This window comes from Merops nubicus, unplaced genomic scaffold (assembly GCF_000691845.1).
Source record: "Merops nubicus isolate BGI_N331 unplaced genomic scaffold, ASM69184v1 scaffold10367, whole genome shotgun sequence".
NCBI lineage: Eukaryota > Metazoa > Chordata > Aves > Coraciiformes > Meropidae > Merops > Merops nubicus.
Genome location: NW_008619582.1, coordinates 8,225 through 21,078, shown reverse-complemented (window position 1 = coordinate 21,078; position 12,854 = coordinate 8,225). Strand labels below are relative to the sequence as shown.

The 12,854-nt window shown below is 38.8% G+C and overlaps 1 protein-coding gene across 1 annotated transcript; it reads left to right on the top strand.

The window, feature by feature from the left end:
• The first annotated feature begins 244 nt into the window (after positions 1–244).
• On the top strand, positions 245–10,004 carry FASTKD3 (FAST kinase domains 3). The gene is made up of 6 exons (XM_008943835.1): positions 245–1,679; positions 4,913–4,998; positions 5,555–5,717; positions 7,431–7,500; positions 9,003–9,117; positions 9,906–10,004. Exons 1-6 carry the CDS (start codon positions 245–247, stop codon positions 10,002–10,004), a joined length of 1,968 nt encoding a protein of 655 aa, XP_008942083.1.
• The last annotated feature ends 2,850 nt before the right edge of the window (positions 10,005–12,854 follow it).

The following is a 12,854-nucleotide window of genomic DNA, read 5'->3' as shown; positions in this document are numbered from 1 at the left end:
GGGCAGCGCGGGCCCGGCCCGGGGGGCGCGTCCCGCCTGCGGTGTCCCCACGGAGCTGAAGGCCCGCAGTCAGCGCTCCCCGCGGTTCCCTCTTCTCTGCGTGGTGGCCGTGGGACAGAGACCGTCCCACTTGCGTCCCGCCGCCGGAAGGGTTTTTTGCTGCCTTTTAATAACACTGCCGCAGTTTTCCAAATTACGCATTTTTCTTCTTCTAGGTACCTTTTGAGAACCCACTTGATTCATCATGGCTTTAATTAGCCTAAAAAGTTTCCAATTTTATTCATCCAGCACACCAGCAAGCAAGTCCCTTGTGATGACGCTAAGCAAAAGGTTGAGCTTTATCAGTGGGCAACGAAAGCCCCAACGCTGTAGCTCTGTAGCCATGAGGATGCTGTGTTTCAGAGATAAATCTCAGTATATGTTTTGTAGAAAAAACCACGTGCAGCTGCGGATACAGTCTCTTTCTGTTAATGAAACTGTGCATCCTTGTGGAGATACTGGGAGCAGTACTAAACCTGATAACATATGGATGGATGAACAACTGTTTTTCAAGACATTAAACAGCCTTAGTACATCAAAAGAGATTTTTGACTTTCTTGGCTCTCTGGAAGCCATGTCTGATACTATGGCATCAGGAGCCCTGCAGAGGATTTCTGAAGTTGAGGTGGATGATAACGGTCTGAAAAACCCTGAAGGGGTGTTAGATAACGAAGTTTTCAGGGCATTATGCTTCCAGTTCGAATTTGAGTCCTCAAAACTGTCAAACAGGGGGCTGCTGAATGCATTGCAAGCTTTGATAAAACTACGTATAGATCCCAAGAGCACACTGATGGCAAGCTTGCTTTCAGAGAGTGAGGAACGGCTTAGTAGAGGACAGCTGACTGTTAAAAACCTGTGTGCTCTTGGAGAGAGTTTGCTTGAATTGGAAGACCCAAGTTGTGCAACGCTGGAACAAATTGTAAACCACATCCAAGAAAAAGATACTGAGAAGTGGAGTCCTAGGGAATTGGTGATGGTTTATAAGGTGCTGCAGGTGACTGTCAGGGAAAAGGAACAATACCAAGACTTACTAAACAGAATGAACAGTGTCACTTTAACCCTAGTTTCTCAGCTAAGCCCAAAGTTCACAAGCATAATACTGAACTCACTGGTTGTTCTTCATCAGACTCAAGCACGTCATTTAGTCACAGCACTGTGTAAATATTCTGTGAAGCATATCCCATATTTCACAGCTGATGAACTGGTAAATGTGCTGGAAGCCTTCCTATACTTTGGACATTGTGAACAAGTATTTACAGAGGCACTGGAAACTCATCTTCCCAAGTCCATCTTTACCATGCATCCTCAGACGGTCAGCAAAGTCATGCAGTACTGCTGCCAAAAGAGGATCCTTTCAAAGCCCATCTTTGATGCAGTGGCAGAATGTTTCATTTCCGACGCTGACAGATTTACCACCGACCAGATCGCTTGGTATATCATACCATTTGGGACTCTCAACTATCTGCCTCCAAGTGCTTCCTCCTTGTTTAGGAAGCTTGAAACCATACTACATACTCGCCTTAGGCACTTTCAGCCTCACATTTTGCTCAGCCTCCTGCACTCATGTGTCCTTATTCAACGTTTTCCAGTAAATTTTCTACCAAAAATATTTAGTCCTTATTTTCTGCAACGGCTTCAAGGTAAGGAGCAGTGTTTCTCTGGTGATGTTCCACATTTCTTTCTCTGATGTGGTGTGTCTCTTAGCAAGCACTCCTTTTTAATCATTTTCATCTGTCAAATCCACAATGGCCCGATTAAGGTGGCTGGAGAATAGTGATGGAGAGGCCAAAGACCTGCTTGTCACTGTTGCTGTTGTCTTTCAGTTAATATAATTTAGAGGAATTTGAAAATTGCACTGTACAATCTTAGAGATTTGAATTCCCTTTAAAAAATTTATTTCCATTAATAGTTTTTTCTAAAAGATACTAACCTTTTTTTTTTCCCCATGTTTGTCCTTTGTCTCATACAGGCTTTAGATGCTATATTATTCTGTGCAGGAAATGTGTCACTGTTAATTGTGGCTGTTTAAGCTTCTGTGCCCATGCAGTGAACGATGTGAGTGCTCACTGTGAACTGAGACTACATTACTGTGAGACTGGAAACACTAGGAAGGCTAGTGAGACCAGTTATTGTGGAACTGACAAGACACACAAAAAGTTGGTCCATTTTTTTAATGGCAATGATAGCTGGAAAATGATGCATGAGTGATGTAAAAAACAGTTTAGTGATTCCGGATTCATTTCTCTCTGAGTTGTTGCGTTGTGGATGTGGCATAAAGCTGAGCACAGGATAGTGAATCCTGAGACTTAACTTTTATTCTGGGTGTAGCTCCCCCCTACCCCCCACCCCCATTTGCTTTCCTGGTTTGGGCAATTCACTCCACCTTCCTGTATCTTTTTTCCTTACCTCACAACTGTTTGCTTTGCTTATTCGGGTCTTGTACTCCCTAGTTCTGGGACTGGCTTTTAAACGTTTCACTTATGTTCTCCTTCAGGCTAACCCATTTCAAACAACAATAGAAATACTAGTAGTACTGATTGAGAAGCTACAATAATTGCCTTCTGCTTGTGCACTGCTGGTTACATTTAAGATTTCGCTGCCTGTCTTTTTAAGTCCTCTGTGACTTTGCATAATCCTTATTTCTGGATATATTCCTATGTATGGAAACCATTCTCTTCCTGAGGATCCAAGGGCAAGGTACATGATTAGAGCTATCAGAAAACCTGTTCATAGCCTTTAAAATTCAGACTAAATTATAATATACAAGAAAAATTACAGTAACTGTTCCACAGCTTACTTAGAATTGTGTTACTATAAAACTCACCGATTACTACAGAAATAATTCATTGTTGTATTTTAAATAGTCTAAAAATCCTTATAAACTTTGGTCAAGGTGAGCACAAATTCTAGAGAGAAGTGAAGTGTAGCATTGGGACAAAAAAATTTAAATTACTGTTCTTGATAAGAACCTGCTACCATTTATACACAGAATTTGTAAATCTCAGGCAGTACAGACTATATTTTTCAGTTACTGTTTTGCTTCGTGATACAAATAAGACCCATTGCATGTAAGCAGTTCTAGTGCTTTATTCTCTACCTTCCACTAGCCTGCTTCGTGTCCAGCTTTTCATGTGGGGGTAAGGTAGAACCAGGTATGGACTTCTGCTGTCCTTTCTACTCTTCTGTTCTTTCAGGATAAGGATTATTGTGCTGTATTCTTGCTTCAAATTTGGTTGTATTTCTCTTTCATATTGTATTACAATCAGCTTGTGAAAGCTGAAAAGGGTAAATGGATAAAGCTGGAAAAAAAAATTGCATGCATAATTGTTCGCTTAATTAAAATAGAAATGAGATCTGAAGCAGTTAAATGTAACTGCATCATAAACGGGAGCAGTCAAGGATAGGCTGGTATGGGTTTTTTTTTTCCCATTATCTAGGCAAAAATGTAAATTGAATTCTGAGGCTCGCCTATGTTTTAACAAGGCATAAAGATTGGTGCTTAATCCTGGTTTTTAAATTACTTCTAATCTAGACCCCAATATAGGTACGTGATGCTTCTTCCCATTAGCGTCATGGCTACCAACTGCACTCCTCTGGTTGAGGCTTCCTGTGCCCATCTTCTTTTTGTGCCTCGAGCTCCTTTTCTTCCTGCCTTTGAGCAAGCACTATAGTCCCATCCTTGGCCCTCTGTCTTACTGTACTGAGGAAAACATTACCAAATTTTAGTATCTACCCCATGGTTTATCCCATCTTGCATAGGAGATCCGAGTCAGCTCACCTGCAAGAGCCACCTAATTTTTTTTTTTCCCCCGCCCCAGTCTAGTAAGCTTCTAGAACATCCCCCATACGATAGGCTGCCCTTGTCTCTGTTGTATACTCCAGTGCTTTTGGACCCAAACTTATGATGAACAACATAGTTGTAAACTATAGATTTTAAGTAGTTCTGTGCTAGATAGTAAAGCATATTTAGCAGCATTGTAGGTATGTAAGCTGTGCCAGAAAGATGAGTGACTTGTCAAGATCACGGCTAAGATTGCCTTGTTAATAAAATGCCACATATGTTCAAGTTTTCAAAGCGATTAGAAAATTTGGCCTCTCAGCTTTTAGCTGTTCAGCGTAAAATACCTTAAGGAGTTGATTTTTAGGAAGCAGATATTCCTCATATCCTAAAAACCAGAATGTCTTTGAAGTTCTCAAGGTGATACTTAGAAAATGAGAAATCTCATAGTACCAGTTATTTTGAATATGTTCCTTTAAATTAATAAAGGTAGTCCGCTAGAGCAGTCAAAGTTAGAACAGGAACTTGAGACCTGCATGATTAGCATCTTACACTACATCTGTTATTTACCATTCTCTAATAATACTTTGCACATAACATGAGAGATGCTTCAAGTATACCCTTGTAGACCAATTTCCAGAAGTTATTCAGTATTATCCACTACTTCCAGATTAAAACAAACAAAAAAACTGAGTAAAACAGTGAGATCCTGGGATTATAACTTGGGGAGAAGGTTAGTAGGAAGAAGGAAATGGGATATTTCTCCGAGACCTCAAATCAAACTTATTCCTTTCTGTAGAACATCCTGCATCTTTCAGATAGTTTTGAATTTATTTTTTTTTGCGAAAGAACATGACATTCTTAACAAAGACCTTGCTAATTCTATTTTTTTATGTAGATATTTCTATAAAAATTTCCTCAATTTTTCTAACTATGCCATTTCCCAACTGACCTTTCTGTTCTTTCCAACAATAATCAAGTGGCTTCTCTTCTCTGTGTATTAAGCTGAACAGCTTTTCTTAACTTCTGCCTGATGGTTTGTGTAAAGATACTTTGCTGAAGCTACACCTGAAAGCATGAACATTGTTGTTTCAGCTCAGTCACCTGGTTTGGACAGACGCGTTACCTCCCAGCTAACCCAGCTTTTTCTGACTGTCACCCTGGAGTGCCCATTTTATGAGGTATGGAAACCAGAACTAATGTTAATATGAAGTGATAAAGTCATTAGGGCCCTGCTGATAATTAGTTGAGGACCCTGTTTCCCATAAAATACTGAAATTGGATGAAAGCGTGAAGCATTTCTGCCTGCGTGATTGACTTGATATGTTTGTCTGTTTAACAGAACTGACTAGCCCCAAGTTAAAGGGCTTCTCTTGTATTTCTGAGTACTTTTCCAACAGCTATTTCTTTTTTTATGTTTGATTTGTGAAGTCTTGGAGCACGAAAGAGTTCAGGTGCTTTGATATGCCCTGACTGCAGAGAAATGGAAGCAGTTGTGCATTTCTCATGAGCGATACTTTCAGCATGATAGCATGGAAGCTTGCTGAGGATGTTCTGGTGGTTGTTTTGGGGATTTTTTTTTAAAATTGCCAGCAGATCATAGCGCAGACTGTAAGTTGCTCAATAGACACAGCTTTGAAATGCACAGAATATATTTTGCTACATTAATATAAAGTAATTACAAAAATGTTATCTGCCTTTTCCTACTATTTGATTTAGTTTTCTGTCATTATGTAGGGCCCCAAACTCCTTCCAAAGTATCATGTAAAGGCCTTTCTCACGACCCACAGTTCTCTGGAAGTTCACCTCCTCAAAAGGGTGAAGATGGGATTACTCTATTTACTGAAAAAAAGAATATATTTTGCATCAGAGGTATTAACACCATATTTCTATACGATTGGTAAGTAACATCTCTTTAGATTAATAATAAGACATGTCTTCTGCTGACCACTTGCTCAATATAGAATGACGTTATCATTAATGGGCAGAGCAGCAGCCAAACCCCTCCCTCCACTCCCACATCACACACCAGAGATCCACAGTGCCAGACAGGCAGAGGGAGGAACAAGTCAATGCACTCACCCACCACAGGGGACATGAAGAAGGAAGGGAGCGAGCTGGGCAAGGAGCCAAGCCATGGGCAATGTGAGCAGCCAGGCCATGAGCCCAGTTATAGAGTAGGGACTCAAATACAGCCTCATGTTCTGGCCCTGCCATCCTGGGAACTCCACTTGTCACGAAGAGTAAGGGAACCCTTTTAATAGTCAAAGCCCTCACATGACACGTGCACTATATAAGCAGACCTCCCAACCTCACTGCAAGCAGAGTCAACTGTTACAGAGGTGGCTTCTTACCCCACCTCCAAGTTAACGTGGAAGGTGGGGGCACCTGGTGGTGATCTCCTAATCAGTTCCCACCCAAGGCTGGCCAGGCCCTGGGTGAAAACCACTCCGGACTGCGGACATCATCCATATGCCAACTCTCATTCAGGGCTGGGGGTTTAAACCCCAGCACTTCAGATGTCTGCTTATGCTGTCAAAACTTTAGGCTCAGTTATTTTGCAGAAGTAAAAAGGATTTATTTTATGTCCTTTGCTGGCATTCCAAATTGTGCAAATACAGAAAAAGTAAACTGAAATACAAAACTCTGTAGAAGGTCTGAAATGAGGAAACATCATAGCAACTTTAAGAAGATGCATTTTCAAAGTCAGAAGTCAGATCAGGGAGAGAAAAGAAGTGCACTGTCATTTGGAATTCACACAGCCAGTCTGCACTGAAAATAGCTGCTAACCCTTGTATTCTGTATTTTTGCTATCAGCTCCCCTTTTACTTACCCTGTAAACAGTTAGTGTAATGTAAAGCACAGTGAGGCAATGCCACTTGTCTGACCTCTCTGCTTTGGTAGTGAGTAGAGAAGGGGAGAGCTGGAAGGTTGTCAGCCCTCTCCTCCTCAGCAGTGGTGCAATGTGGACTGAAAGAGAGTGGGTGAGCAAAACAGGTTGTTTCATGTTCCTGGCAAGGAAACGGAGAGAAGGTAATGATGGAGGCAAGATGTGTGCCCAGGAGGGGTGGATGGTAAGTTGGATGTTGAGGGAAGCATCTCTCAAACCCCATAGACATTGGAAGGATAAAAAAAAAAGAAGAATAACCAAGGGATGATTCCAGAATGACTGCATTTCAGGTTCCACGTGGGGTTGAAGTTAGCAGTGTTTAGGTCCAAAGCTCTGTTTGCAAGTTGACGTCATCTACAAAATTAGGGAATTGATGAGAAAAAAAGTAAAAGTGAGGGTCAGAGAGTGAGAGTGTCTCTCCCCAAAGTCCTCGGAATTCAGAAGCTTTAGCCAGCTCAGAAAAGTGCCATTTAACTACATTATGGTTTTCAGTGGACTTGGAATACACTTTGCTGTTAGCACTAGGAAAGGCTGAAGTGTTACTAGTTGTCATTCTTTTGCGTTAAATAGTCTATGCACATCTCTTGCAAGCCTCTGTGATTCAGAAGAAAGTATTGCAATAGTATGTTAGTTATTTTAGAGAACAACTGTAAGAGGATGAGAATTACAGTGAACAGTTTGTTATATGAGATGAGTTTTAATGTCACTTCTTATTTATACTAGATATTGAGATTAAATTAGATGAAGAAGGTTTTGTATTGCCTGCTGCCCAGTGTGAAGAGGTACACAAAAGGTAAGACAATAAAAGAAACCACTGGAAAAATGTTGGTTAACATTAAGAAAGAGCAACCAGAGTGAAACCCTGGCAAAATTTAAGTTAATTGGAGTTTTGCCATTGACCTCAGCAAAGTTCAGGTTTCACATTGAAACCACTAGCAAAAGGTCAAATTTGGGAAAATTAACAATCTGTACTTTCTCCTCATTGACTGTACAGTGTCAGTCAGTCAGTCTCTTTACCCTGTGACAGTTGGATCAGTCAGTGATACTGATTTGGCTTATAGTAATGTATTTTGATCTTCTGTAATTCATGTTCAAATTAAAACTAAATTAATTCTGAGAGTGTCTATATAGATTTAACACAGTTTAAGCCAGTTTGAGTACCTAAATTTACTTACGTAAGGAATCCTGTGTAATGAAGATATTTACTATAGATGATGTGGGGGTTTTATTGGAAAATGCATAGGTGTTTAAAAAATATGTTTAACGAGGATTATTTTGAAAAACCTTGGATACAAAGTGAAGCAACCTGACTGTTTGGTATTCACAACTGCATTTCTGTAGAAGTGTCTATATAGATTTAACACAGTTTAAGCCAGTTTGAGTACCTAAATTTACTTAGGTAAGGAATCCTGTGTAATGAAGATATTTACTATAGATGATGTGGGGGTTTTATTGAAAAATGCATAGGTGTTTAAAAAAATATGTTTAACGAGGATTATTTTGAAAAACCTTGGATACAAAGTGAAGCAACCTGACTGGTATTCGCAACTGCACTTCTGTAGATAAAGCAAAAGTCTGAAAAAGTTATTTCTCCAGCTTAACCTTCACAAGACTCAGAGACTGATACAGGCTCTTTCAAAATCTCATGCTTAAATATTTAAGAATGGGCTTTGATTCTTTTTTTTTTTTTTAATTACAGCTTTCATATGTAAATAAGGTCATAATATACTTAACATACTGAAAACACACCTATTTTTTAAATGTAATTTTTATCACCAAGGAACAAAAATAGTTATAATCCATAAGGCTTCCCACCACACATGCAGGTTTAACTTAAACACATTTAGCTTAAACTTAACTTTAACTTGAACTCTAACAGGTTTAACAGGTACACTGTTAAGTTGAATAAATTCAGCTGCTGAAATATTTTCAAGTATTGAAAGACAAGTATTCTGTATATTTTCCCTTACAGAAGAATTCAAACCAGCTTACCAATAGTAGGATTGAAAACATCACACTCTCATTAAGTTGGGTGGTCTTTTTTGTTCAGAGCATATCAATGAGTTTTTCAGTCAGTTTCATAAAGCTTCGGTCGTTTCCCCTCCTGCCCTTAAATCCAGGGATGTAAATTGTTCTCAGCTCAGTAACTCCCACCCTGCAGCATCTGATTCTAGGAGGTTTTAGGAAGTAAGAAGGGAGGTATTCTCTCATGTTTCTTGGGAACTGCAGTACTTCTGGTGATAAAAATAACTGATATTTTTTTCACTTTGATCTTACACTTGCACTTGATTTTAGAATTGCCCTCTGTGTTGATGGTCCAAATAGATTTTGTGCTAATAGCCACAATCTGCTGGGAGAAGAAGCTATTAAAAAGAGGCATCTTCAGTTACTCGGTTATGAAGTTGTGCAGGTAATGTCCAAAGACAGTGGTTTGCTTTCAACTGGCTAACAAAACAAGTGAAAAAATATTATTTTATAACACTTAAAACTGTAGTGGCAATTACTTCCCAAGACAGATGAAATCTTGTCCTTTCTGTATTACTTTCTCTCTGTCTGGCTTTTGCCTTTTTGAGGGTGTTACAGAAGTTCCTTTTTCTTCCTTGGATCAATTACTGCCTGTGTTTTCTGACAAATAGTGGCTACTTGAAAGAGTACTTCTCTGCAGTGAAGTAAGTGACTAAGGTTCACATCTTGACTTGAAGGAAAATGTTGTCTAAGAGTTCAGTAGAATTGGGATTTTTAATTAAATACTTTTTAAAAAAGGTCTGAATTTGGAGTTTAAAAGGAGGAGTTTAAAAAACAAAAAGGAACCCATGTGTATTGTAAATAATGCTTTCAGAACAAAGTATATCCTTTATTTTGCCTGTTGAATTAATATGACTATTTTTATCTTTCAGCATACTTTGGAGCAGAACAATTACTTTTAGATTTTTGACATTTTCATTTCCATTTATAATCACTTATCACATAAGGCTAACTCTGTTATATTTAACTTAAACTGTAATGGGTATCACACTTTGTTATACCGTAATCTCTATGCAAGTGATTTACAGATTGATTAAATGGCTAGGATTAAATGTTTCATTTTAAAATGGACAAATCTTTGATGTGTAATTTTATGTGTGATTAATGAAGAGCAGTTCTACCTGGTTGCTTGTAAAAAGGTGTTTCCAGCAATCGCTTTTGTTTTATTTCCAGATTCCATTTTTTGAGATAGAGAGCCTACAAACTTGTGGAAAAATGGCAGAATATCTACACAAAAAAATCTTTCCTCATACATACGAACTCAGCTGCTGACACTGGAGAATAATGTGAAATCACAGGCTGACCTCCTGTACTGTAAAGTGTAAATATTGTGCATGGAAGAACAATTCTGTTTTCTAAATAACTTCACCTAAGATAATTTGAGCTTATGAATGTGAGACCTTCCAATATTTGGAACAGTTGACATGTAAAGACTAATAAAGAGCAACATATTTTCTTAAGTTTTGTGTCACTATTTATTATAAGGTAATGGATATGTGCCAGACAGTCAGTGCTGCTTTTCCTTTGTATTTTCACTGGTTCTAACTTAAAATAGCAAACAGCCATGTGTGACTATTCAAGGATACTGGCTAGTCTGAATGTACAGGATGTGCCGTGCTCCCTATCAACCAGGGCTTTTCTTTGACAGTTTAAAAAGAAATTGTGTGTGATTTCCTAAGTGTTTCATAAAACTAAAATTTGCAGTATTTGCACAAGCAGTATTTGCTTTGGCTTACTGCTCGCTCAGACAATGAGAATTATTTTATTTTTTTTAAAGAGTTGCTTTATTTTGTAAAAGAACAGCTGCCACAGGGTAGTGGACTTGCACAGCTCACCCAGTGTTCTAGCTATGTCCTGCCTGTAGTTTTGTCTTTGGTGGCAGTTTTAGCTAAACTCTCTAAAATGGGGTCGTATATGTACTCCAGAGTTCCTCCAGTTCACAGCCTGCCACTCGAGCCTAAACTGAAAGTCATTACACTCTGAAGCTCAGAATAAAACTATGTCCTATGCAGTCCTCATTTTATGTACGAGTACAATTTCTGGAATAATGATGGAACTGAGAACTGGAACAGTAACCAGCCAGAACAAAGGTGCCCTAACTGGTGTCAATGTGTCACTTTAGAGGTGGACAAAGGGAAAACAATATGGCCTTAGTTTCAATCACATAATGTATACCTGAAGAACTGCCGCATAAAACATATTTTTAGGTTAGCTTGTGCATTCTGTCCTGTGTGGGATTATTATTTATGAATAGCAAAGCAGAATTCCCAGCATCACCCAGGTTGACTTGATACAAAAAAGGATGAAACTTTTACATCCTTGAAGTTCTGTATATTTTACCAGTAGCTACAGAACATGGCCATTTGTTCCTTTCAAGTTTACTGTTAATAAACTGTGAGTTGCAGGTGTCTGTTAATTGTCCCAACAATCCCTGGAGGTTTTTGAATGCAAAATCCAGATCCAAATAATGATTTGCATTGTGTCATGCTGTGCATTCTGTCCGTGCTAATTTGTTGCACGTATAAAGTCCTTACATGCAGTAGTATGTGAGCATTGACAGGTGAGGGAGCAGCAAGAGGTGATGAGATACTTTCACATAGTGTAATAGGAAGATTAACAGCACATCTGTAACCTAATAAGTTGGCATCCTAGCAACAGAGAAATTGAGAAACGACTGAAATGTCTTTGCAGACGTTTATAAGGAATTTCTTCCTAATACAGAAGAAATCATCAAAGTATTCTTTTCACTATGAGCAATGAAGGGAGAAATCAACCACTCAGAACTGAATGAGAAACAAGTAGGAGGAACCACCCATGAAAAGAATTGCAAAGTGAAGAGAGATGAGAATGGACCGAAAGAGAAGGGGGTGACATAAGCAAAGAACTAAGATAGGAAAACACACTGGTGTTTTGATGACAGAACTTTCTCCACAATGGAAGCAAGATGGTGATGCCTGTTTCTCACACATGCCAGAAGGTGGTGGTGTTCTCAAAGAAATCTGATTTCCAGTCGGTTTTCAAACACAGATGGTTTGCAAATACAGTAAGAGTACTTGAAAGAAGTAATTTGTACTGACTTTCCTAAACTAAAAACAACCTGCCTAGAACATGGCCATATTCCATCTCATGCTTCACTGGTATACATTTGATACTGATTTTTGAAAAAGCATTCTGGTATTGTTAGAAAACATTTCCTTCTCACTTTGTTCTTACTGTGATTAATTTAATGCTGCTGGATTTTAACAAAGTATTTACTGTTGCAAAGAAATGTAGCAGTTACTGCCTCCTTGTCCCTAGCTCACTGAATGTAGAGGAATTTGCATATCATGAATAATGAAAGCAACAAACACCTCTCAGAATGGGCTGCTCTGTGTACTTTTTTTTTCCCCTTCATCACTGGATACAGGACTGAAGATAATTTTTCTTGTGACACTCAGATACCATTTGTATAGTGAGTCATCAAAATGAATGTCTGAAATCAGCTAAGCCCAGGTTTTGCCTACTTAAATGCTAAATATCTAAAATGCTAAGAAACTATGATCCTATGATCCTACTCAGAAGTTCCTTTTAAATTGACTTCCACTTGAAGTCTACTGAAGCTGGTAAGCCCTTCTGAAAGTCAGATCATTTCTTTACTTGCCCATTTATGGGTAGGACCATCTATTTTGGAAAATCTCAGTTGAATCCCTGTTTCAGCTGTTGTGCAGATAAAAGGTCACCTCACAATTCTGTAGCAACTCTGTGAACATTAAGAAGTCAGTGACTACTGATATCTTGGGGAGGAAGTTTGCTTAAATGTTAACTTTGTGAATAGTCAGGCAGAAACACTGCCTAAAATTGCGTAGAGACAGCTGTTGACCCAACAGGTCTCACTTCCAGCATCACTGCCTAAAATGTTCAGCCCTTGCTCATGCTGCTTTTCATGAGAGTTTTATGAGACTGTAAAGAGAAGACATACATTTTAATTAGAACAAGGAAAAGCAGAGCTGCTATTTCATCCTGTTTTTAATCCAAATCATTCTCATTAAGTAAAATGTAAAGGAAAAGGTACCATATTGCTTTTTAATGTGAGGTGGGGCTCTTTCCACATAAATGTTGCTGGCAAAAAGAGATACAAGAGAT

Bases quoted from the DNA above. Each gene is read 5' to 3' on its own strand.
- FASTKD3 (XM_008943835.1), top strand. From the start codon at position 245: ATGGCTTTAATTAGCCTAAAAAGTTTCCAATTTTATTCATCCAGCACA. The intron at 7,501-9,002 runs GTAAGACAATAA...ACTTGATTTTAG, and splicing joins TGTGAAGAGGTACACAAAAG to AATTGCCCTCTGTGTTGATG. The intron at 9,118-9,905 runs GTAATGTCCAAA...TTTTATTTCCAG, and splicing joins TCGGTTATGAAGTTGTGCAG to ATTCCATTTTTTGAGATAGA.